Here is a 23,841-nt window from a genome sequence, read left to right as displayed (position 1 = left end):
AGTCTTTCTTGGCATAAGACAAAAGAAAAAATCCAAACTAAAAACCTACTTTTAAAGGTAATTGACAATTAAGGTAACGACTATGTAAGATGAAGTTGCAGAATGTTTTGAATGTAATTAAAAAAAAAGCAAAGTTTCTAAAACCCATACTTGGTTTTGTTTTACTTTTTATTATTTAAATACACCATACTAGAGCAAATGTCTCTGAAAATATCACAAATAAAAGATTTTTCTTCATTCAGCAAATTAGAAGTAGGTGAAAATTTCTACACAGTAGCTGCTATGAGCCTGACTTTTTTTTTTCTTTTTTTTTTTGCCATGGGAAGTAGCAACATTAGGACAAAAACACTTACATGCATACATACATTGTATTTTACAGAGATACAATAAAAGTGTTTGTGATAGAATATCACAAAAGCCACATCTTTATCTCATGTTCAGTTTGATTGAAACACATTTCCTTACAACACTTAAATATACAAAGAGCAAATAGAATGTTGTTAAGGTAAAACACAGGGTACAAACTGGCCAGTGCCCTGCTAATTGTTAATGAGGGTAGAAAGCAGATTTCAATGCTTCTTTTAATTAGCTTCATTAGTCATCTTCCCCACCCGCCCCCCCCAAGATGTCCTCCGGTGGATCTTTTTTCATTTTCTCTACAGTCTCCCATTAGCCCAGGTTCATGGAGTCCTTAATGTTCATATTCAGTCATTTTAATACACCAATAAATGTGGGAAGGGCAATCAAGAATAAAGAAGGTGCAATGGTATGGAGCTGGCATTGATGCTAGCTACAAAGGTGACTTGTCTACTTGGAGACATGGGATCCATCTGTGATGAACAAAATTTGAGATGAAGGCACGCATTCTGCATTACTCTGACCTTTTAGCAGACCTGTAAGAAATAAAAATGGGTATCTTAGCTAAATTTGAGATAGGAAACTACAACATGACTGCTTTTGTTTTTCCCTATTCACTAATCTCTTTTTTATTAGACTACTTCCTAACTGTGACTTGATTAAGGCTTTCTACACTGTCCATTCATACTGCTAACGTTCCAACTTTAAACAGCAAAAAGCAAACGTTTTTCACAGTTTCACTACTAAAGAAAGCAGACATGAAAAAAAGACTACAACGAGAAATGTGTACTTTGTGGTAACAAATCATACAGTGAATAAGGTGGTTTTTCTGGGCCCCGTTTGAAAGGGAAGAACCATTATGCCATGCCTTTGAAGAAGCGAGTAATATGATCTTGTAATTGGAAGAAATAGTGTGTAAAGCAAATATGAAGTACAGCCAATATCCTCCCAAGGCAACTTTGGTTAATATGCTGCATTGCACAAGAGCTAAATATAGATATTTCAAGATTCCCCCCTCCCATTTAAATTCCTCATCTGGTACGTTAGTTAATGTTACATAAACATTTTAATATATGAAGTCAAACATGTGCTTTCATACTGGTGTTAATGAATTGTGATAATTAAAAGTGTCTAACTCAATAAAAATCTAAACTTTCATGGATAAAATAGAAATGATCATCCATAGTCTTCAAATACAATCTGTTTGCAATTACCGAAATGAAATAATATATATTAGATTTTTATGGCTTTGAAATGACATTTTGCGCTTCCCAGGAAGTTCTTTTCTCACCCTTTCTCTAAGTTACTAAAAGCCTGAGGTCTATTAGTAACTGCAACCCCCCACTTTCAAGCTAATTAAAGTAGTAGAAGCTTGGAGGTTTAATTCCCCGGAGCTGAAGCTCAGTGTGAGAAAGGTAATTTGTCTGTCCAGAACAAAGATTAGGGAGCAGCCAGCAAGCATATTTAATAAATGAGCATCAAATATCTTCTACTATGGACACAGACAACACCAATTATGTAACTACAAGGGAATTGTTGAGTGATATGTAAACTAGAAGATTTTTAAGATCTTCTCTAAGAGACGTAGTGTAACTCATTCTTTATTTAAAAGTATAGAAGCTGAAGACCAACATTCGTTACAAACACTGCCAACCAGTGGAAAATGTACACTTTCAGTAGGTGGTAATACTGCTGCAAACAAGAAATACTACAGGAATACTACCAGTACAAAAAAAGCAGAGAGAATATTTGACAATACAGCCCCTTCAAATGAAACGGCACACAGGACATCACAAACTAAGTCTGCACTCAGCAGGCAAGCAGTACTGAGTTTAAAGAAAACATGTTTTTTTAAACTACAGGGCAAGTGATGGGAAGTTATAATTTACATGTGTGAATTGCCTCAGGGAGGCAAAAGGCAGGAATGGCAAACATCCCTGTGTTTGTCTCCTTAAAAAAAAAACCAAGTTTTTAAACCAAGTTAGGCCATGCAACCTTTCCTGCCTGCACTGGTCACCTGTAAACTGCAGTGAGACAAGAGTAAGTTCATTACTGTCACCTTCAATGCATAACAAAAATGTGTTTTAATGCTGGGAGTGTCTCAATCTCTTTGGTTAAATTAAAAAAAAAAACAAACCTGTGAATATTCTGCTACCTCTGTAATCTCTAGTGATAGAATAACATGGAAAATGATTGATCTGTAATGCTTAATAAAAAGTATCTTCCACTGTAACACAGCCAACTGTGTTACAGTGGAAGAATATTTTTAATCGGTGGTCCTAAAACATGCAGCTTCCTGTAAAACATCTCTGATGTAAAAATCTTTAGACTGTTAAAAAAGCAAAATATAAAACTATTAAAAATATAAAATATAAAAAATATTTTAAAATATATTATAAAAGATAACTCTCTTAGCAACTGCCCCTGTAGCTTCAAAAGTTGCAGAAACCTGACAAATACATGAATTATCAACTTATCTCTTTAACTGTGTTTGATTTCTGGAGTTACAGTGCTCTGCAATTCCCTTTGAAAAACAGTAGGAGAAGTTAGAACAATTTCTAGAGATCCTGTATGATAAAGGAAAAAACCCTGAAGCTTGTGTCCCCTCAACCTTCTCCCCAGGAGCTGCTCATGCGCCTCAGCTCTGGCCGCAGCAATGCCACCACCAGTCAGTGGCAGGAGCTAACAAAAACCTGCGCTCAGCGCTCCTGCATTTAGCTCCCACCAGGCAGCTACAGCCACGAGCTCTGCAAGCCCAGGCCCTTTCACTTCTCTTTGCCATGTTCTATGTTCCTCATCATGTCTGCTGCTTTTATTGCAACTAAATCATTTTTATGTTTCGCTAAGGCAGAGAAAGAAACTGATAAAACTAAATGACAATTTAGACACCTATTTGAAGTTACATTAAACTTTACATTCGTAGAAGACAAGTGGATAAACCACTCTCAGAATGGTAAACCTTTTACTGCAGTGTATAAAGATGAATGGTTTTACCTATATTTTGAAATGGGATACCTATAAATATTCATTTAACAGAATCACTGCTAGCTAGTCTATATTACAGATTTGTTTCATTAAAATTCACAACAGTATAAATCTATGAATCTTTAACTGTATTTGTACTTCCTTGAGAAGAGGCTGCACATTCTCTTCCAATCTTAATTATCTTTGTTCTGCCTAACTATGTAGCATTTTTGTACTCAATTCTCTCATCACCTCGATTGACAAATTAAGTAAATAAAAAAGGTCCATGCTTTATTTTGATGTAATTACATTCACTGTGTAAGACTTGAAAGAATACTTAAAATTAATCAGTAAATTTATGCACAGGAAAAAAAAAGCAAACACAGATATTGAAATGTAGCAACACAACCAAAAAAAAAGTAAAATAAAGAACAGTTTCTGTTTTCTCAGACATATTTCTCCACTGACTAAAAGCGCTACAAAATACACTGCACACTACAGAATACATCAGTCTAACATTTGTCCCAGATTTTTTTTTAATCTTCCAAATTCCTACTTGCAGATAAATGTTATTTTTTGTGATCCTTACAGACATTAATGAAGTTCCTATTGTAAATCTATAAAGAATTACCAACTGAAGTGTGCACTTTTTGTTTCATTGCAATAACTCAGTGCTGTGTGATTGCCTGGGTTAATGATGAAAAAGTCAAATATACTATCAGAGCTGATGGAAAAATCTATCACCAATCTGAAATTAAAATTCATCTGTGGTCAATAAGATTTAATATCCATGCAAGTGGCGCTGTAAAGAGTAAATGAATCAATGTCATCAATACATAATCAGTATGAAATATGATGTGAATAAAATTATGTGCAAGAGTCATACATCCACTCTTTTCTGGACCAGGGTGGAATGAACAGTCTCTTAACTCAAGGTTGACAGTAATTGTTACAAATTAGGCACAGCAGTTATCAAAATGCACTCACTTGCATAGCTTTAGGACTGATTAAGAAGATTAAAATACATCTAAAACTATCTAGTTTCAGAGTTACAAGACAACTGTTGATCAGAATTTTTTTTTTCTTCTTCTTCACTCTACGATCTGTGCAATCATCATTTACTGATTTAGCTAGAAACCAAAACTTTCAACCACAGAGATACACAATCTCTAGTTGAGATACTAGTGTTACGGAACGGTAAGTAAATAGCACTTTGGTTTTAAAATCTGAGTTATGACACACAAAACAGGCAAGAAAATACTTCTGAAAGAGCACCCCAGCATCCTTCCTCAACTAAAATCTTAATATTAAAATAAAATACATTAGCTTAGTCCAGGAACCTTCTCTTCACAAAGCATTTATTTCCATATTAAAGGATCTAATTTTCCTCCCTCAGAAACCTGCTGTCCTGTAGCATTTAATTTCAAGATCATAAAATAAAATAATTCTCTTTCTTAAAAGTTTGTATTAATATATGCTCTCCATTTTGCTTTGTACATAAGAACTTCAACAGCTGTACAGATGCACGTGCCCAAACCAAAATAAACTGACTCACCCTGTATGTCATATTTAAAAGGTTACTATTTTCTCCCCAAACCCTGTGCCTAAATAACTTAAAGTAACTTCAGCTACTTAATGGTCTCTTTGCAGGGGCAGGGAATGTCCACTATTAGAATGAAAAGAAATTGATCTTCATTTAGCTCTAAGAAAGCTTATTAGTAATTGTGGAGTATTCACCTTCTGGTCTGGCAGTAGTGGATTACTCTGAAGTGAATTCAAATGGCCATTGATGAGAGCTGTAGGTCTATCATGTTCACAAAATAAACTGCCATTGATGTAGTGAAACCGATCTCCGGGGACCAGGCGATTCCGGCAGGTAGAGCATGTAAAACACTGGGAAAGGAAAGAGACAGCCAGTGAAACTACAGCACAAATTAAGTATGCTGCACGTTTGAAAATTACACTTCAGAGACTGCAAAGGCGGCTGAGATATGGAGCTGCTTGGTTTCTAGTATCTCCAAATATGGCATTAGTCTTACCTGTTGGGACTATGCAGTACATAACTCAAGCAGAGTTTTACCGATTACGAGGGAACAAAGCTACGCGCTAAGCAAAGCTTTATAACAGATAGTCCTTCTTCTAGTTATTATTTTGTGTTTCATTCATAAGCGGATGTAGGTTTTACACTAAAGGGGCATGGCAATACTAATCAGCTGCTAAAAACGAAAGTACACAGAAAAAACCCCTCACCTTAAGATGATAGACATTGCCCTGTGCCCTCATGACCAGCTCACTAGCAGGAATGGACTGTCCACAGGCACTGCAAGCACCACTATTTCCAAATAACCTGAAACAGAGGTGATGATCATGAATAATTTAATACACAGAAGGCTCTAGGCATTTTTGCACATCACTGCCACGGTTTATTACACAACTATTTTAGACTTCTGACCCCCTTCTTCCAACTTGCTTATGTTTCATAATATGAAAAAGTTTATTTTTGTGTAACAACTGGTAGCTTCACCTTACCTTGGATGTGGTTACACAGGATTTAATCAGAAATATTGACTTACACCTCTAGAAACACAAACAATTCTGTACTACACACATTTTATCAGATTAGTGGGTTCATCATAAAAAAAAAAAAGATACAATTCATGACTGGAGTTTAAATGCATTGTGTCCTTGAAATTATATGAAGAACTCTTTTGTACTTTAATCATATCTTGAGATATGAGTCATCAAAAGGGTTAAGAGGATTTGATTGTATATCTAAGAAGACATCATGCTCAGTGTATTGAAACTCCAGTAAACCTCCATCAGTGCAGAGTTTCCATTAGAAACTCTCTGCTATCCAGGTTGATATATAATGTGTATGGGTTAACCTTTTCAATCATGGTGTCAACACTTTAGATTTGCCTCTGCTCATCTCTTTCATCCTAACCTTCTCTCTCTCTTGATAATGAAATGCTTGCTCCAACTTCCCTCTATCTGCTCCTGAGTCCACAATTTAGATTACTTCATCTCTGCTAGCAACAAACTGAATGAAATTTCGATTTGAGCAGAAAGTAATTTACCGGGATCTGGACCCATTTGTCATCATATCTCTCTGGGTGTTTGCTGTATCACTGCAGTTTTCCTATGCAATCAAATGAGACCACAACATCTGCCATTGGGGGGGGGCACACGCAGTGGGGGGAGGGGGGAATAGGCAGAAGAGTGGTGAAGAAAAATATATACATAATTCTTCAAATCCATTTAAAGGCACAATGCATCGATTCAAAATATAATACAGTAATGATTATTGAGTTCTACTTTTACAGGCTGCCTTAGCCAGAATTAGAAAAACCTTTATTTGCTTTTGCGCGAGTCTCTAATAGACACAAATATTTATAAAGACTACCACAATTCATTTTGCAGTAAAAAAGGAAATTGAACTAGCTGGCAGGGTCACAGACCCACTTTTCTGTACGATGTAAAACACAGCAATAGGATTTACAAATTAGCGTATTGGTGTCATAATAAATATTAATATTTGCATCTCCTTCCTGTCCAAATAAAGTCATAAAATTCTGTTTGTGTCAACCTAGGACACACATTACAACAGAATACCCGTAATCTGAATGATTGCAGTGTGCCTCCGTATAAAAATAATTGCTTTGAATTTTCAGAATCCAAGCTTGCAGAGGAGGCTTGTCATGTTCAAACTACTAATTTGCTGTCGCCACTTTATTGAAAATAGCCTGTAAGTTGTTATTAAATGTATCGACTGAACGACAGAGAGAGTAGTAAAACTGCCCCTTAAGATGGCTTTTAATAGGAAGCTGAGAAACAAATTTTGCAGCAGCATCGATTTGAAGAGTTCAATCAAAACTCCATTTCAAAACTAATTAGTCTGAGATCCACGACACATTGACACGTTCTTGCAGAATCACAGCGGTTACAAAGGGAAAGCTGAACTAATACATTGTCAGGACCTCCCCGCCAAAGGGACTAAACTGTCTGGAAACGAAAGGTCCATTATTAGGGCATCTTCCAAACCAGGACCAGTTCAGAACAGTTACACGATATACCGAGGTTACTTCCAAAGCAGCGCAATATGCATTTTTCTTCTTTCATCATTACTGGGAATGAAGTTGGCACTAGAGACAGTGCACAGGGAACGGCTGTGAGAGGAGGCAGAAAGGCACTGCTACACTTCCAGAGCAAAGATCCAGCAATCCAGAGTAAGGAGGTGGCAGCAAGGGCATTGCTGGGTAGAAGGGCAAAGATGGACAGATGATGTCAGCTGTCCAGAAGAATGTGAACGTGGTGAGCTGTCTCTCACAACCCCCCTCTTCCCCCTGTACAATTGCAGCGCCCAACTGAAAACACAGCTTTCAGAATGCTGATCTCATTGCACTACTTGTCTTCATTAAGCATTCGTTATACTATTCTCTCTGAACTAGAGTGGTCCCCACCTTGAATGTCTGTGAATTCTAATAAATGGAGTCAAACTAATCCCGAGGCTTTCCACACATTTTAAGTTTTCCCCAGGCATGTTCCCAGAACTCTGGAAGCCGCTTCAGCTGAATCTTCTGCTAAAATTCCTAAAAATTACTTACGAACTCAGAACACCCTTCTGCTGTTTATCATTATTTACCAACAAAATTAAACTTATTTTCCCATCTCTACTGTTATGAACGGTTTTGTTCTGTAATGCCATTAACAGGAAGAAGTTTCATCTTTTAAAAAAATGTTATTTCTTCTTACCAGCAAAGGAAGTCTTCCACATTAACTATTCTTTACTGAAAAAGTTGTTTTGCATGGTTTCTGGGAAACTGGAGAGCTAATTATCTAACCAGGGGGACTGTCCAGGACAGTATTTGATTTAAAAGGCTTGAGGCTTTAGGTGCTCAATTAAGTAGCTATCGGTCTCAGACTGGACTTTAATGGGCTCTTTTCTCTTTAACTGCAGCAATGGGTAGAGATACCCCAGGTCAGGCTAATTAAAGCCAGGGGACTCTTTAATTGTGATGACAGAATTGGTTTCAGTTTCCTCTTTGGGTCCTCAGTCCAAGAAGGTCATTAATATTTCAACATTTGGGCAATGCAATCAATCACAAACATCAAGAGCTTCCCTTTACAGACAAGGCAGCTCTTCTACACTTAGCAGCATTTTACTGAGCCACCTTAAATTAACTACTGTGTGGTTCCATCACAGCATTCCCCGCACCCCCAAATGCTTCAATTTTTTTTTTTTTTTTTGCTGGTGGGGTTTTTTTTCAGAACTTTCTGTAGGAGAGTGGGAATGAAAGCAGCAAGAAATCTTCTCAACCCAGTTTCCCATCTTGCTGCTCAAAATTCGGAATCAGCAGAAACACGTCCCTAGCAACTTGTACTAACAAAGTAAGGTTCCACTGCTTTCCAAAATTGTGGAGACAGATTTAAGCACTCTCGATTCTTGCATGACATGGTGCACATTTGCGTCCACATACATACATCCAAGCCCTAGCAAAGAAAAATGCACATCCAGACCTACTGATCCAGAAGGAATCAGTGTTTTTGTACATTCCCCACATTTAATCGAAATTCTGCACCAGCTATATTAAATGTAACAAAGAAAAGCAACACAGAAATTATGCCTGGAGCCAAGTCCATTAAAGGTACTTCAGAATAACTAGAGACCAAGCACCTTAAAAGCACCAGAAGCTATTGATACTTAAAAGGGGGGCTGTGCATAATGGCAAGTGCTGCATTAGAGAAGAGGAAGAAAAAAAAGGGAAAAAAAAAAAACCAGCCAAATTACGCTTGGTTAATTCAGAGTAACAGATCTGCCCCCAAGTGAATTGGAGGCCTTGAATTAATTCTGTTATGACAAATCAAGATAAACGTTCCCCCTAAATTGCATGCGATTTAATTAATTTTTGAGATCCTGTTTTTTTTTTTTTTTTTCCTAGCTAATAGTTCACATGCTCCTGTGCTGTCATTGTGCTTGAGTGGGCAGACTTCAAAGTGATATTAAATAACCAACTATTAGATTTACCTAGCACGTCCTATTGGAAAAGTGCCATTTAATTACCTAGCCTGTTCAATTAAAGGGACAGCATTCCCTGAATATAGCAGCTTGCCGCTGATTACCAGGGAAATGAACTGGCTGCCCGGCGGCCCCCTCCCCGGAGCGGCCCCTCTGCGGCGCGGCCGGCTCCGGCCACCCCCCGCCCCCGGGGCTGCGCCCCCGCCGCGCTGCGCCGAGCGGCCGCCCAGGGAGGGGCGCCGGGCGCTGCCCCTTTAAAAGGCGCCCGGGCACTCTTCCCCTCTCCCCCTTCCCCACCACTCCCTGCTCCCTCTTAGAGGCCAATTTTGTTAATTAAATGTTTTGTTTGCGACGCGGCTCTCATTCATTTCGGACACGTCATTCCGAGCAGATCTAAGCCAGCGACCAGATCTCATTAGATAAAACCCATCAGAACTAAGAGAAAATGGAGGAGACACTAATTAAAGCTTTTAATTGTGCGGATTCGCTGCCACGCTGCTGCTTTATCTGGCATCTCAAGGTTGGGAGGGCTGCGCTCCACTCCTCTCCCTGAGCGCACTGCTCGCCGTGGGGAGGGAAAGGAACGGATCGGGGTTTTCACCTCCCTCTTTTCCCAGGAACCTTGGCCTTCAACGAAAGCTGCTGCTGTAGCTCTACGGCCAATTTGTTTTCGGGTTTTGGGGGATAGAGGGAGGGAAAGGGGAGTGTTGTGTTGTTTAAACAACAACAAAAAACCCCACATACAGCCTGAGACAGCTAAAAAGCTCATTAATAAATGGCCCTGCGGTCTTGGCCCGAAGGAGTCAAGTCCCTTTCACCTGGCGCCTGCCGGGCCAATCAATCCTCTTGCCCATTTTGCCAGTCACGTCCAGCGTGCCCCGCATCTCTGGCTGAGAACTGCGCCCGTGGCTCTTGCCTGGGGAGGAGAATGCACCACCACAAAAGCCTGCCGGAAAACTAAGAGGGGAGAAGGATGGTAGAGGGGAACCTGAGAGACGGACTGTCACAGTAGCACTGCCTCCATAACCAACGGTAGCCATTTCAAACACAAGAAGGGCGAGGGCTTCGCTCATGCCAATGAGCAAGCCTGCAAAGTCCATTTCCAGCGTGAAAGCTCCAAGTTAACTCAGCCCTGGCAGCATCAGGCCATCCTACCCCACCTTGAGTGTACAGTGTCCAGTTCAAGTTTCAGCAAGCATCTGTCAGAGTTATTTTTGCAAGTCAAATTACACAGATCTAAAGAGAAGTCAGGCGACAGGACAAGGAGATCAATTGAAACCCCCTCATCTGATAAAGCATCCTATTCATAATTGCCTACATTAAAATAAACGAGTATTAATTTTTGGCAACACAAAACCAGAGGACTGTGATAAGCTTGCCTGAACTTGCCTCTGGGACACAGTGGACGCATCTTCTCTTTTTAATTAGTAGCAATCAGACATGAGGGTTTGTTTGATGGTGTTGGTCGAGTGATGAATCTGTACTATTCATTGCATCTTAACACTAGTGTCAATTCTTCCACTTCAAACAAGACTCTTTCCCTGACAGTGTTCTGCTCTATTTAATTACTATTCTGCCAGACTTAGTCTTGTTGCTTGGGACGATGACCAAAAAGCACCATTGTGCACCCACAATGTGCTGATTTTTCAGCATTTCTCTCTAAAAATACCTCTGAAACTAGCAAAGCTAAGGCTTCGATTCCTCAGACACAGCACAGGACCTGTTTCATGTACTTAACTACAAGACGCCACGGCCACGTACCAGGTCAGAGACTGCACCAGCAGAGTAACCAAGTCTTAACTCCATCCTCTTAACTACGGAGGTCCCTGTGCACAGTCTGCATCTTTTCAAAACTAAGTTTTACAACATAACCAAACTTGTAACATTTGACGGCTGCTTTGGGTAGGGTTGGTTTTTTTTTCTTCAGAAAGGAAAAAAAAGTGGAGCTTCTCGGCCATCAGAAAGAAGGGAAATCCTGGGTTAACTCTTGACATTTACTATTAATGAGGAGCCAGAAGCGTTTAAACAGAACACAATTTGTTTTAACTAAGCACTTCTGTGATGCTGGGAAGGTATGGGGCTTTTTTGTTGTTTTTTTTAATTACTGAATGTTGAAACAGAACACCTCCTTGAAGCATTCATGTGCATCAGTCTATCAAACCATTTACTCAAATTAAATGTGTAATCCTTCAAAATGCCTCCTTTTAAATTAATGAGTTTAAGTAGCTTGAGTTCACCTGAAAAGATCGTACGGGCACCTGACCTCATGAATTCTATTAATTATATTGGAAACTTGTTGGAAGGGATACTCTGCATAATCTTACTGTACCCCAACAGATGTGAGATTAGTGAGACTTAGTTCCCCCTACCCAAATCTGTGGCATTTAAAGCAAACAGCACAGGAGGTAGATGCTCTTGCCCTTTATTTCTTATCTCTTCCTCTTTTGGAGCTATCTCCTGCATTGTCTACAATGCAAGTTAAGAAAAATATCGGTTCAAAGCTTCTCTGTAACAATGCTGAGACAAACATCATACCACAGGTTTTTTGCTATAAGTAGAATCCGTGGCCCTCCAACTGATGGTTAATCAGCTCTTTCACAAGGAGAACAGAGAATGAGTCACTCTGTTTCCACTCAAAGGAGTTTAAAGGTGCTTATGTAAATATCATAATTAATCAGATACTAAAGGCAGGCATTTCATTATTTAGCACCTCTGCCACAGCCTTATTTAAGCCCTACGATTTTAACATTTACTGTTCAGATATGCACACTTCTCCTTCAACACTACAACAAAGCAGATTAATTTAGCCTCTCTGATTGCTGTTTATTTTTAGTTAGGACTTGTTTTGTGCTGACAAACCACTTTAAAGTTACAGTCGTCGTTCAGCCCCCCCAACTCTTTCCTCCACTTGGCAGTCGCAACTGGCCCTGGGCTAGGCGCTAACATCCGCACCCGCATGTCTCTCCCTGCTAAGGAAGGAGCCATCCCGAGCCAGCCCACCCCTCTGCCCTGCAGACACCCACCACGAGAAATAAGGAGGTGGGGGGGAAGAGAAAAATGGAGAAAAAGGCAGCAGGAAAGGGGTAAAGCTGTCCTCACCAGCCTGGCCGTCGCCTCACCTGATGTAGTCGTTTCTGCAGAGAATCATCCCGCTCTTGGTGTAGCAGGAGGTGCCGATGTCCCCCAGCTGGGCCTGGCAGCAGGAGCACTTGAGGCAGCGGCTGTGCCAGTAGCTGTCCATGGCGTAGAGCAGGAAGCGGTCGGCGATCTTCCCCCCGCAGCCGGCGCACCTCTTCCAGGAGAGGGAGCCCGCCGTGACCGGGGGCGGCTGCGCGCTGCCGCCGGGGTTCACCATGGCCTGCGCGGAGAGAGGGGCGGGGGCGGTCAGCGCCGGGCCGGGCCGGGGCGGCAGCGCGGGCCCTGCGGGGGCAGCGGCGGCCGGGCCGCGGGCAGGGGCGCGGCAGCGCAGCTGGCGGGGAGCGGCGGCGCGGGGGGCAGAGCCAGCGCAACCCGCCGCCCCCCCGCTCCGGGCTTGTGCAGCTGCAGCTCGCAAGTCAGGAACAGTCCCGGGGTTTGTTTTGCTTATGAAAAAAAGTGTGTGAAGAGTGGAGGGGGAAAAAAAAAAAGTTGTGAAACTGGTTTTTCAGTCTAGGAGAGGCTCCGCAGGCTCGGGGCGGTAACGAGGGGCTCCGGACCGGCCCTCGAGGCCTGGGGATTTCATTTTCGAGAACTAAAAACACCCCGAGAAAACACTCCAGATTGAGGACACTGGCCCGAATAATAGATCATTGAACTTTAGGACGCCTGTTAACTTCCTACACAAACATACTCAACTTTTGTCTCGCTAATCTGCCCTTGATCAGCAGTTTAAATGCTAAAGCTTTGTTACTTTAAAAAAAAAAAAAAAAAAAGAAAAAAAAAAAAAAAAGAAAAAAAGTTTACCGAGTGGAGTAATGAAGTGCATCGCTCCGGCTGCGGTTACTCTGGCCGTCCCCGAAACTGCTACTAAGGGCATTTTTCACTTTCTAATAAATGCTTTATGCAAGCAGGACAACCGAGAGATAATATAGGAATCAATTCATAAAGCTTACTCTAAACCGATTAATTTGTTGCCTTCAATCCAGGGTCCAATAAACTCCCGGTGTTCCTCTAGTCACTTATACTATAAAAAGATCAAGTTATTTACTGCCAATTAAGCAGCATGTTTTGTCTTTGTCCTTTGTAAGCCGTATGTGCTCATGCCGAGGCATCTGGCTATCTGCTAAGGACCTTCAGACTGATACGTCCAGAGCAGCGAGGACGAACTTTTCCTGACACTGGCCCAACTCGGCTGCAGGAGGAGAACTGAGGCCGATTTAAACACACATTTCCTCAGAAAGAGTACCTGGAGGTATGTCCAGTGACCGCACAATAAACCAGGAGAACTGCACCAATTAAGCTGTAACAAAAACCCCGAGACTTTGGAAAGAAAACCACTCTAAAAGCCATTAGCATCGCATTTATCCGAACGCATCGTGTACCTTTATGTAAATTGATTTCTGATGCATTTGTTCAAGGAATTGCCTTTTGTTACAGTTTCCAGCTACAGCCTAATGAATCTGCATTTCCTGCTCCGAGTCTTTAAACCGTTTTCCTATGCTTTAAATCACTTCGTATTTCTTAAAAGAAAGAAAAAGGCTCCACGCCACCACCTTAACCTGTCTTTGTCGAAGACAAATATGTATAAATATAAAATGGGAAACGTTACACTGAGAAAACCATCCAGTAACCCCATTAAGCTAAAGCTCTTAAGGACAAGCAATACCTTAATGCTGATTAAATCTAAAAAGATGAATCAAGAGGACTGACCAGAAAGTGACTCCCTTGATAACTAAGGACGGGCCCTCATCAAGTTTCATTTAGAGTTGGGGGGGGAAAGCTTTTAACTTAAATAGGCTTACTCTAGTAATTACAGAGCCAAGCAATTTTGGTCCTGGGATAGGAGTCAGTGAAATAGAAAGCAGAGCTAGAAGCTAGAGGCAAAATACCCCCCTTTTAACAGCGCCTCTGGTGCTTTTTTAATGGAGACTAGGGGAGGGACAAGCGGAGAGCTGGAAATTTGTAGTACAAAAATGGATGCTTAATTCATGTCTTGGTTTTAATTAGGTGATTCACCGATTTTCTCCTGGATTGAAACAAAAGACTGTGTGTGGGGCAGGAAGGGAACTGGAGAGCAGAGAAATAGAGCTCACTTTGATCTTTTCTGCCACTGTTTCAGAACAGTGTTTACTACAGGGGAAGCGGGTGCCCCAGCCTCCCCCCACCCAGCCCCCCCGTCCCCTCCATTCACAGCCGAGGCAGGCAGAGCCCTTTCCCGGCGGCAGCTGGGAAGGGGGGTAAGGGAAGGCGCTCCGGCGGCGGCCGCCGCCAGGCTTTGTACGGGGGGCCGCGACAATGCCCGGGGTCCCCGGCGCCCCGCTCCGCGCCCCTCCGCCCGGCGGGCAGCGGGACGGCGGCGGCGGGCGGGCACCGCGCACACGAACGCCGCGAGACGCGGGGGAGCGACCGGCACTTCTTACCTGCTTCCCCTCTATATTGCAAAAGGCCGGGGAGCGCCGCTCGGGGTGCCTGAAGAGGTCTTCTTGCAAAGAAATAAGCACAGCGCTCGCCCTCTCGCCGGCTGGAGGGAGCCCCCCGCCCGGCAAGGGGCAGCCCAGGCTGGAAAAATATAGATATTGCTATGAGAGGCGTCTGCCCGGGTCCTTCCTCCAGCTCCCGCTTCCCGGGAGGGGAGCTGCAGAGCTCGGTCCCCGCCGCTGAGCCGCACACGCAGGGCGCCGCCGCCGCTCGATGCTGCAATCGCCGGGCAAGTTTGGCAATGTGGCTTCACTTTGTGCCGCTTCCCCCCCGCTCCCCCACCTCCGCCCCCTCTCCGGGCTGCGGCGGCTCCCGAGCCTCCCGCGGCGCGGAGTCGGCCGGCCGCGGCCCGCCGGAGCGCCTCAGCGGAGCGGGCGGGAGCGGGCGAGTTTGAGCGGGGCCGGGCGCGGAGCTACTGCCGGGATCCTGCGGCGGCGGCGGCGCTGGCGGGGCGCGGGGGGCGGCCCTTGTGCCCGTCTAAGCGTGAGGCTGCAAGTGCGTGTGTGCCCGCACGGTGCGCGTGTGCCCGCTGCCCTCACACATGTGTTACTGACAGAGCAGAATCCCAACTACACTCCGGCTCGGCGCCCTCGTCAGCCCGCCGCAGCCAATCCGCCCCCGGCTTGTTCAGGCGGAATAATAAAACCTGCCAATCCCCGGGAAGACAAAGGAATGAGTGAGAGGGGAGGAAAAAAAAAAAAAAAAAAAAAGAGAGAGAGGAAGGGAGGGGGCGAGGAGGAGGAGGGGAATGGAGAGGAAGGAGGGAGTCAGGTGGGCAGCGCTGGCCGCGCCGCCCGCCCGAGCGCTGAGGGGAGGCGCGCGGCCGTGAGGGCACCGTCCGTCCCGCCTCGCCCCGCCCGCCAGCTCCCGGCCACCAGTTGAGAAACTTGGCGGCGAGGGGTCATGCCGGCTGTCCCCGAGGGCAGGCCCGCTCCGCCCGGGGAGCGATATCCATCGGAGCCCTCCCCGGCCGCTGGGCGCTTCCCCCGCCACCGCGGCCCTGCCGTGCTGGGGGAGGCGCCGAGGGGAGGCGCGGCCACAGCAGCCGCTGCTTGCCGCCTTCGTGGCGCCCCCCGCCGCCGCGTCCGGCCCCGCTGTCCGCACCCCGTCCTGGGATCCCGCGCTGGGGCGGGGAGAGGCGGCGACGGGCCGTGCCCGGCTCGCCCTGCGGGCGCAGGGGCCGTGTCGAGCCGCCTGTCACACGTTCCCCGCGGGAGCTGCGCTGCGGGACTCGGGCGGACACGGCCCGCGGCGGCCGCCCCAGTGGAGGTTTCGGTGGGTTAAGCAGCCGCAGTTGGCGGCACGGCTCGTCAGCAGGGCAGGCAGCTGCATTTCTGAGGGAGAAGCCCGGGGATGACGGCAAATCGGAAGAAGTAATGTTTAGTGGGGACGCTTGAAACTATGAAAAACCCACCGCGTATTAACTGCACGCCGGTGAGGCCTAAGTGCAGCACACAGCATAAGCACAGCCACGGATCTCTGAACGCACCCCCGGAGTCACAAAGTGCTCTTAAATGCGGGTGCTGTCCGCGGCGCAGCTCCGCGCCCGGCGGTTCCCGGCACAGGGGACACACGCCCCGCTGTCACCCCGCGCACGCGGCGGAGCCCCCTCAGTGGCACATTGCCGGGATCTGTTAAAGGACAGAAAAACTTGGTGGCAGGAGTTTCTCGATTCCAGAGCGCTGACGTAAGCCGCAGCCAATGCAGCGCTCGCCGGACGGCAGCGGCGCTCGGGCCCGGCTCGACGTGAGCCGCGGGCAGGGCAGGGCAGGGCGGCCCCGCCGCCCGGGGCACGTTCGCTGCCCTGTCAAGTACGTGGTGATGGCAGCGCGGCCGAGCTACGAGCTCCGTGCGCCCCTCCGATGGCCGAGACAACAAGATACTTTAAACCTGCCCCTGCCGGCGGCTAACGCAGACGCGGTGCCCCGCACAGGTACACGGAACTCTTCCCGGGAGCACTTCCTAACGAGTAAGCGCCCCGGCGCAGGAATGCTGCCGCCCGCCCGGGGATAGCCTGGCGGTGAGCCCGGGCCGGCAGTCGCAGCCCAGGTGTGCTTTATCCACATCGCCACCTGTGGGTCTCCCGCAGCCCTGCAGCCCCGGCCTGGGCTGGGCACGGAGCCGTGTGCCCAGCAATCATCTAGAATTGAAATGAAAACCGTCTACCTGGGAGAAATGTACTTGAGAAAGCGTACGACAGCAAAGATACGTTTTGCTTCTAAATATATTGTAAATAAAATATCGACATTTGAATGGCACCACAGGTATGATTTAAACACGGGAGAAAATTCTACTTCTATGTTCTTCCATAGACTGGGATGTGTTCAGAGTCTGCTTAAAGCAGACTTGGGAGCTCATGGAAAGCTTCCACAGGGAAAGAGAGGACCGATGTTATGGTTAATTTTTTTCTTTTTTTTAGCACAGATCTACGAAATATATCATCTGGATGTAATCTCCATGTACATATTACATTTAAACATACTCAGCAGTTTTAGATTTGTTATGTAGGATCTGGTACAATTTAAAATATATAAAGCAACAAGGCATGCTACAGATAATCAACAATCACTGATATTTTAGCTCTCTGACAGTTAAGAGCACAAGAACAGAGCAAATGCCAAGCGCAAATAAAATCTACATCGTCTAATTATCTAAGCCTGTAATGGCTGGAAGCTACCAAATTCAGACTCTGGGAGAACCATTAGGACCTCTCCTTATTGGAAAAGATATTCTACCAAGAAACTCTGCCATAGGCACTAAAATGTTTACTAGTCTTAAAAATGAGAGTGATACAAGAAACAGGAATTACCTTCTCAAGGAGCAGAGTTTTAAATGGCTTAATGATGTCTTCCAAATTGCATTACAATGTTCATATCTTTTCCTGAAATCTGATCATCACTAATTTTTGTGATTAATTTTAACAGAGGAAACCTTAACTGAGAGCATTTTGCAGAGCAATATTTTTCTAATTTTTCTTTTGTGCAGCATCTGCTGTTGCTGTGCTGTCATCTTCGTTATGTTTTTCATTGTCTATGTGCCATAATGTAATTAGTTAGTTCAACATCATCTGTGCTATTAGATGAGATGTTTCTATGGTAAGTTAACATAGTTCTGTGTAATTGGTAGATTTCAGCAGTAGGCATGAATGTATCCATCAACTTTAGGTCGATTTGAGTCCACAAGATTTAAATTCACTTGGCATACGTTATCCTAGAAGACTGTTAATTTTGGCTGAATGGATAAAAAACACAATGCAGAAGAAAATCTGGCTGCTTATATTGCGGTACTGTTGGAGTCAGGGAAGGGAAAGCATAAAATTGCTGGCTTAGTAGTTGCAATCTGAATGTCTGGAAAATGTTACAGCCTGGGATCCAAGTAATTCTTAAACCGAGATGTGCCCCTAAGATACCAGATAAGATACCAGACACCCCTAAGGTAGTCCAGAATTCATCAGAGTTATCTCTCCATTCTGGGGAAGAGTCTTGGTTCTCTCCCTAAATTCTGCATCCCTATGGGATCTCTAGGTTCTTTCCCTGAATAGTGCATACCTAAGGGACTTTCTTTTCCTTTTCTCATTAGGGAGAAACGTTGAGGCTGCTGCTTTGAGATCTTCCATGTGGCACTCTGCGAATCCATGCGTCTTGCAAGCTACACCTTTTGAACAAACTTCTAAAACAAACCCTCTGACCCCAGTCTGTCCAGACGCAGTCATGAAAAATCAACAGCCATTCGTTACTTTAAAGTAATGCATGCTTTTACTCGCATAGGATCTTCTGGTTCAGGCCTCAATCAATTTGAAAATGTGACTGGATAAAGTATTTAAGTAGAATGTCCAGTGATGTGGCAGAGTCACATCCTGGCAGAAGCTGGGAAGAATCCTGGATGGCTTCACTCTTAGCATTCTTTTCTGAGCAGTAGACAGTACTGTTTGCCCAAAAGAGTAAGATAAGTTACGTTTAGAAATATGTGTATAGATTTTGACTTGCTTATAAATATATGAGTAACTTTATTTACAGGAACCCAGAACCATGGGAGGTAATTAGTAAGCACAGTTTGCTTAGGTAAGGGCTTGCAAGACCTTTTATCATCACTGTATCTATAACTTAGGACAGGAGCCAAATAATATAAATGTCAGTAATTACAGATATATATTTATATTAACAATAAAGTCCACTTTTGGAAGAGCTAAGGCTGTATTTGTAATGACGTCATATGGCTGAAATTACGTTCACCAATTTGTCCTGTGCACATTTCTGTCAGGAAAAATTGATACAGTACCACAAACCACCAGGAGCAGCAAGTCCTGCAAGTGAGTTCTGTGACTACGGGCAAGATATCAGCCTTGAAATTACATATAATTTTTGTTTAAAATTAAAACTCTCGAAAGGCCTCTAGAATATGTGTGTGTAATAACAAGTTCACTACATTAAAGAAAATTAGAAATACTATGTGAATTTTGAAAGAGGGCTTTACATTCCACAGTCTATAAGCATTTTTTAGGCAAATCAGTTAACATTGATTTGCTACTCTTAAACATATAGTGACAATTGATTTTTGAGGTGACATATCTGTAGTGATATTTTGTCTCAAATATGAATATTTTTATGATTCATATGTCTCCATCTTTAACAGGGAAAAAAGTCCTTTGACAAATACCTAATGTAAACTCATGTAGAACTTACCCTTTGGGGTAAAAAAAAGTTTTCTTCTCAGATACTTTTATAGGACTGGCATTGATACATTGCCTCTCTTCACTAGTCACTGTAACAAATGGAAGGGTGGAAAAGCACGATCTGGTGCTGTATGGAAGGCCTAAATTATAGGTAAAGGTAGTCCCTGAGCTACTTTAAATTTACAGTACAAAAAAGATCAACTGGAAAGGAATTACAAATATAAAAATCTGACTCAATCAGCTGACCAAAATGCACTTACCTTATGCAGAGGAACATGTTTATAACACTATCATTTATGCAATGTGTTGCAATGAAAAATGAAAACTTAACTCTAGTCTGTATTATCTAATTAATTAGCCAAGTAACTTTAAATAGGCAGAAAAAATTAGTATATTATCCCTGAATGAATAAATAGCACGTTTAATATTGTTTCATGGTGTTGTCCACACAAAATACCTTTATAATTGCATAGAAATTATTTTCAAAGATGTGTGTCCAGTAGCAAATCCTGTGTAATTAGAATATCTGTTTGAGTGTATCCAGGAAATAAATTATTTACATGTAGCTCATTGCAATGGAGGAGTATGTCTGATACCTTTATGAAGTTCCCATGATCTCTGAACAATGCTGTAATGCACAGAAAGGTCCATGACCAATGTTTTCTACCTATTTTGCTCCTATCCACAGAGAAAACGTCTGGCTTGGGCTGCGGTAAACCCGTGGAGGAACATTTACTCGAGCTGTTTTCTCTGTAGGTCTTCAGGGGACGTTCTCAACCTAGAACTTCATAGGCTCTTGTTGTATGATAAATCATTAATGGGAAGGCACAGGTTTAGCTAATCCATCTAAGATGTCTGTGATGACTGCTTCTGGTGGAAGTTTGACACTGGGCGTTCTTTCAAAAAACTGAGAGAAAGCAAGGTACAGGCTGAGCACTGAAACACACACATCACAGAGATCCCCTGTTGAAGTTGTCTTTTTAATTTAAGGGCTACCAGCAATGGCATGAGAAAATGGAGGGTTACAAAAATGAAGAGGAAGAGCAGCCTGGTGACTTCTGTCTGGCAGAAATGCCTCTATCATATTTGATTTGAAATTTACATAGATGCCAGCAGTTATGACACAACTGTCACTTTAAGTTCATTCACTTAACTGGACATAAAACAATAATGACAAACAATCAGAATGACAGTTCTCCTTCTATTCTGCAGTGAGGTTCTTCATATCTCAATTCTGTGACATTTCTTCTGTTCACTCCACCAGACAAATGTGTTTCTGTTTTTACGATTTCTCTGGCTCGGTGCAGCATTGCTAAAAGCAAGAGGAAGAGTTTCTAAGCTTTCTATTTAGTTTTTCAGCCATACCATTATCAAAGAAAGAGTTTCTTTGTAACAGTTTTTAACATTAACTCTTTAATAGCTACCTTCCTGATGTAATCCATTATTTTAAAAGATTATATTGTGTAAGAATATTACATTATTTTTAATATAAAAATATAGCTTTCTTCTCTTAGGTTATTTTTCATAACTGGAGGGACTACTATACTCCATGACCATAACTCTTTTTATCATTCCAGTATGATTCAGTAGCTTTTGCTGTCTTATAAACAATCTTACAATTAAGAGCTAATGTTAATGGAATAGATTGTTGTCATAGGATAATGGTTTCCCGCTGCTAGATAAATGCTGTGGCAATGCTAGGACATTTATTGAAAGTAATAGTGAAGACAAAGCTAAGAGATTTATTTTTAAAGCAGGTGCCACAGATCCAGTGACACCATTCTGTTAAAATTGTTTTATTTCTATTTCACTAAGAGACTGATGAAGATGGAAGCATTATGCCTGATGTATGCAAGTGCAGCAAAGTGACAGTGGCTCATTTCACTGTAACTGAATAAGCTACATTGCACTTGGCTTGGGAAGAGATTTATTGTGTGGCTCATCCAATCAGAAAACAGTTTATCCATTAACTACGGCTCTCAAATATGTTGTATTTCCATGAACAAGATGGGGCTTGATGCTTTCTTTCTCAGAAAGAGTTAGACAGGGTTCACAGAAAAGGAGGAAAGTGGGGCCCTTCGGTGCTTGTTCCACCAGTCATTCCAGAAGCCCGCCCTTTCCGCCATGCCTCAGGGATGGCAGGCTGGGGAGAGTGAACCTGTCTATAGTGTGTTCCCTCCTCCTAAATCAATGGTTCCTTGTCTCCATTCTGCATTGGAGGGTGTTGTCTCAGTGTTGGCAAATCAGAAATGGCAGGATTGTTCTTACCAGCACTGCTGTGCAGAGGGTGGACAGGAAAGTTTTATGTAGTCTAGTGTTTCCTTTGTCTTTGCATTCACAGGATCTTGAGGTTTTGGAAAATTTGCCTTCTTCCTTTTCCATGACTTTCAAAATTACTCGCCCCTGAATTCTCCATCAGAGAACTGTGAAAAGCAGAGCTTGTAGAGCTTCATAGGCCCTCTATCTGCTCTTGTGGAATTGTAATCAAACACCTTGATTGCCCCAAATATACAAAACTGGAGTCAGTTGTCAGGAAGAACATGGAATCCATTCAATTCAATGAGCTTTCCCTGGACAGATATGCCCTAATTGCCTGACTTAGGCTTCAACAAATCCTTTGTCTTTTCTTTTGAACTGTGGAGAAGCTATTTCAAGTGGCAGTGCTGTAGCTATGACAGCTTGAGGATATTCCACAAATAATAAAAAACATGATCCCTTCCTACAAACTCTGATCATTCTGAAGCATCTTTAAAGCTGTGTTGTAAAACAGTATAATGACTTTATATAACCATAAAGTCCCTGCTAGGGTTTCCTTAAGAAACAAACTAATTTTATGATTAAGGCCCACGGACCTTGACATCAAACCAGCAATTCCCTGCTGCAAGGACTTACTGCTCTCTGTAGCTGCTCAAAGCACAGTTCTGAATTAACTTCTAAGACCAGAGCTTGAAGGCAGTAAACAACTTTAACCTTTTCTTGACCCCCGACACATCTCACTAACAGGAGTTCAGTAAATACAGAAATTTCACTTTAATCCATGTGCAGATATTCTGAGAACTACTTCATTCTTAAATTTCTGAGTTTTAAGAAAATGTTTATACTAACAAGTGGGCAAGTGTTACAGTACTTGTTCCAAAGGCCCATCAGGTAAGGTTCGTGGAGGAAAACAGAAAGAGGAGAGACCTGCAATCGTGACAGAATTAACCCTTGCAGCTGTGAGGGCTGTTGGGTCGTCTGCAGCGCACACAGTGCAGAGCTCCAGCAAATACATATTCCTCCACAGCACCTGATCTTCTGCTTGTGACTTCTGGTATCAATCTCCTATCTGAAGCTCAGGATTCACAGGAATGATCTCAGAGATGGAGAACTTCCACATCCTTAAATCACTGGAGTCATTTACCTAAGTACCTTTAAGGATGTGAGTGTAAGCATTGTAAAGTCTTATGATTTTACTAAAATATTTGGTGTACCTGTTTAAAGTTCCAACTCTGGAATCGTGGTCTAAATAGAAATCTGCTTTCAACTTTTTTAGTAGCAATTTTGAGTCTTCCTGGTTAGGCAAAACATTGGTTCTTAAAGATCATCCAGAGACAAATGAAAATAATTTGTCCCCATTTAGTATTTTATTTAAAAAAAATATTCTCCAATTGATGTAATGAATAGTGAGGAGTCATGACTTCTGGATTTTTGGGATTGCCAGTACAGTAATCATAGGTCCTATCACAACATACTGAATCTGCCCAAGAAATCCTCCTCAATTTAAGGAATTATTAAACCTGTTTTGTTGATAGGTTTCTCCACATCACATGGGACTGCACACAATCAATCAGGATTTCATTTCCATACCCCATACTGCTCCCCCAAGAGAGCCAGAATTCCCCATGTCAGTTATCCTATCCTAAGGCAGATCCCCAGCCTCTTGCAGCTCTTTGAACTAAGGAGGCTGTGTATATCCCACCTGGATCTGGCCCAGATGCTTTATTTCTATTGCATGAGATGATTAATTATGTGGTTTCTTTCTGTTTGTCTGATAGAAGCTGAGGTAAGAGAATGATGGTTGCTTAGTGCACTGTTATTAAAAAGCTGCTTTTGATAGCCCTGAACAGGCTTGAGTTGTGTGCTACAACTAATCATAAAGCTGCTTGCTTGGAAATGTAATGCTTGTTAATACTACACTGTACTTTTATAAGTAAACGAAATTTTGATTGGCTAGAGT

At 43.0% G+C, this 23,841-nt stretch overlaps 2 protein-coding genes across 3 annotated transcripts; one reads left to right on the top strand and one right to left on the bottom strand.

Moving 5' to 3' along the window:
* Window positions 1-154: 154 nt before the first annotated feature.
* Window positions 155-15,503, bottom strand: LMO4 (LIM domain only 4). The gene is made up of 5 exons (XM_038143879.1): window positions 14,896-15,503; window positions 12,457-12,695; window positions 5,572-5,668; window positions 5,059-5,214; window positions 155-893 (listed from the first exon to the last, which is right to left on the bottom strand). Exons 2-5 carry the CDS (start codon window positions 12,690-12,692, stop codon window positions 885-887), a joined length of 498 nt encoding a protein of 165 aa, XP_037999807.1. The 5' UTR covers window positions 12,693-12,695; window positions 14,896-15,503; the 3' UTR covers window positions 155-884.
* A 276-nt stretch (window positions 15,504-15,779) lies between these two features.
* LOC119703708 (spidroin-2-like) lies at window positions 15,780-20,369 on the top strand. 2 transcript variants are annotated; one of them, XR_005257690.1, is made up of 2 exons: window positions 15,780-17,217; window positions 18,533-20,369. XR_005257690.1 is itself a non-coding variant. In XM_038143880.1 (2 exons), the coding sequence occupies exons 1-2, from the start codon at window positions 15,857-15,859 to the stop codon at window positions 18,557-18,559; spliced, it is 399 nt and encodes a 132-aa protein (XP_037999808.1). In that variant the 5' UTR covers window positions 15,780-15,856; the 3' UTR covers window positions 18,560-20,369. The 2 variants fall into 2 exon arrangements, 1 of the variants encoding a protein (XP_037999808.1); XM_038143880.1 differs by having other exon boundaries at window positions 15,780-16,228.
* Window positions 20,370-23,841: the final 3,472 nt, after the last annotated feature.

This window comes from Motacilla alba, chromosome 8 (assembly GCF_015832195.1).
Source record: "Motacilla alba alba isolate MOTALB_02 chromosome 8, Motacilla_alba_V1.0_pri, whole genome shotgun sequence".
In the NCBI taxonomy this organism is placed as follows: Eukaryota; Metazoa; Chordata; class Aves; order Passeriformes; family Motacillidae; genus Motacilla; species Motacilla alba.
The sequence above is the reverse complement of the archived record's forward strand: the minus strand, read 5'-3'. Positions and strand labels throughout refer to the sequence as shown.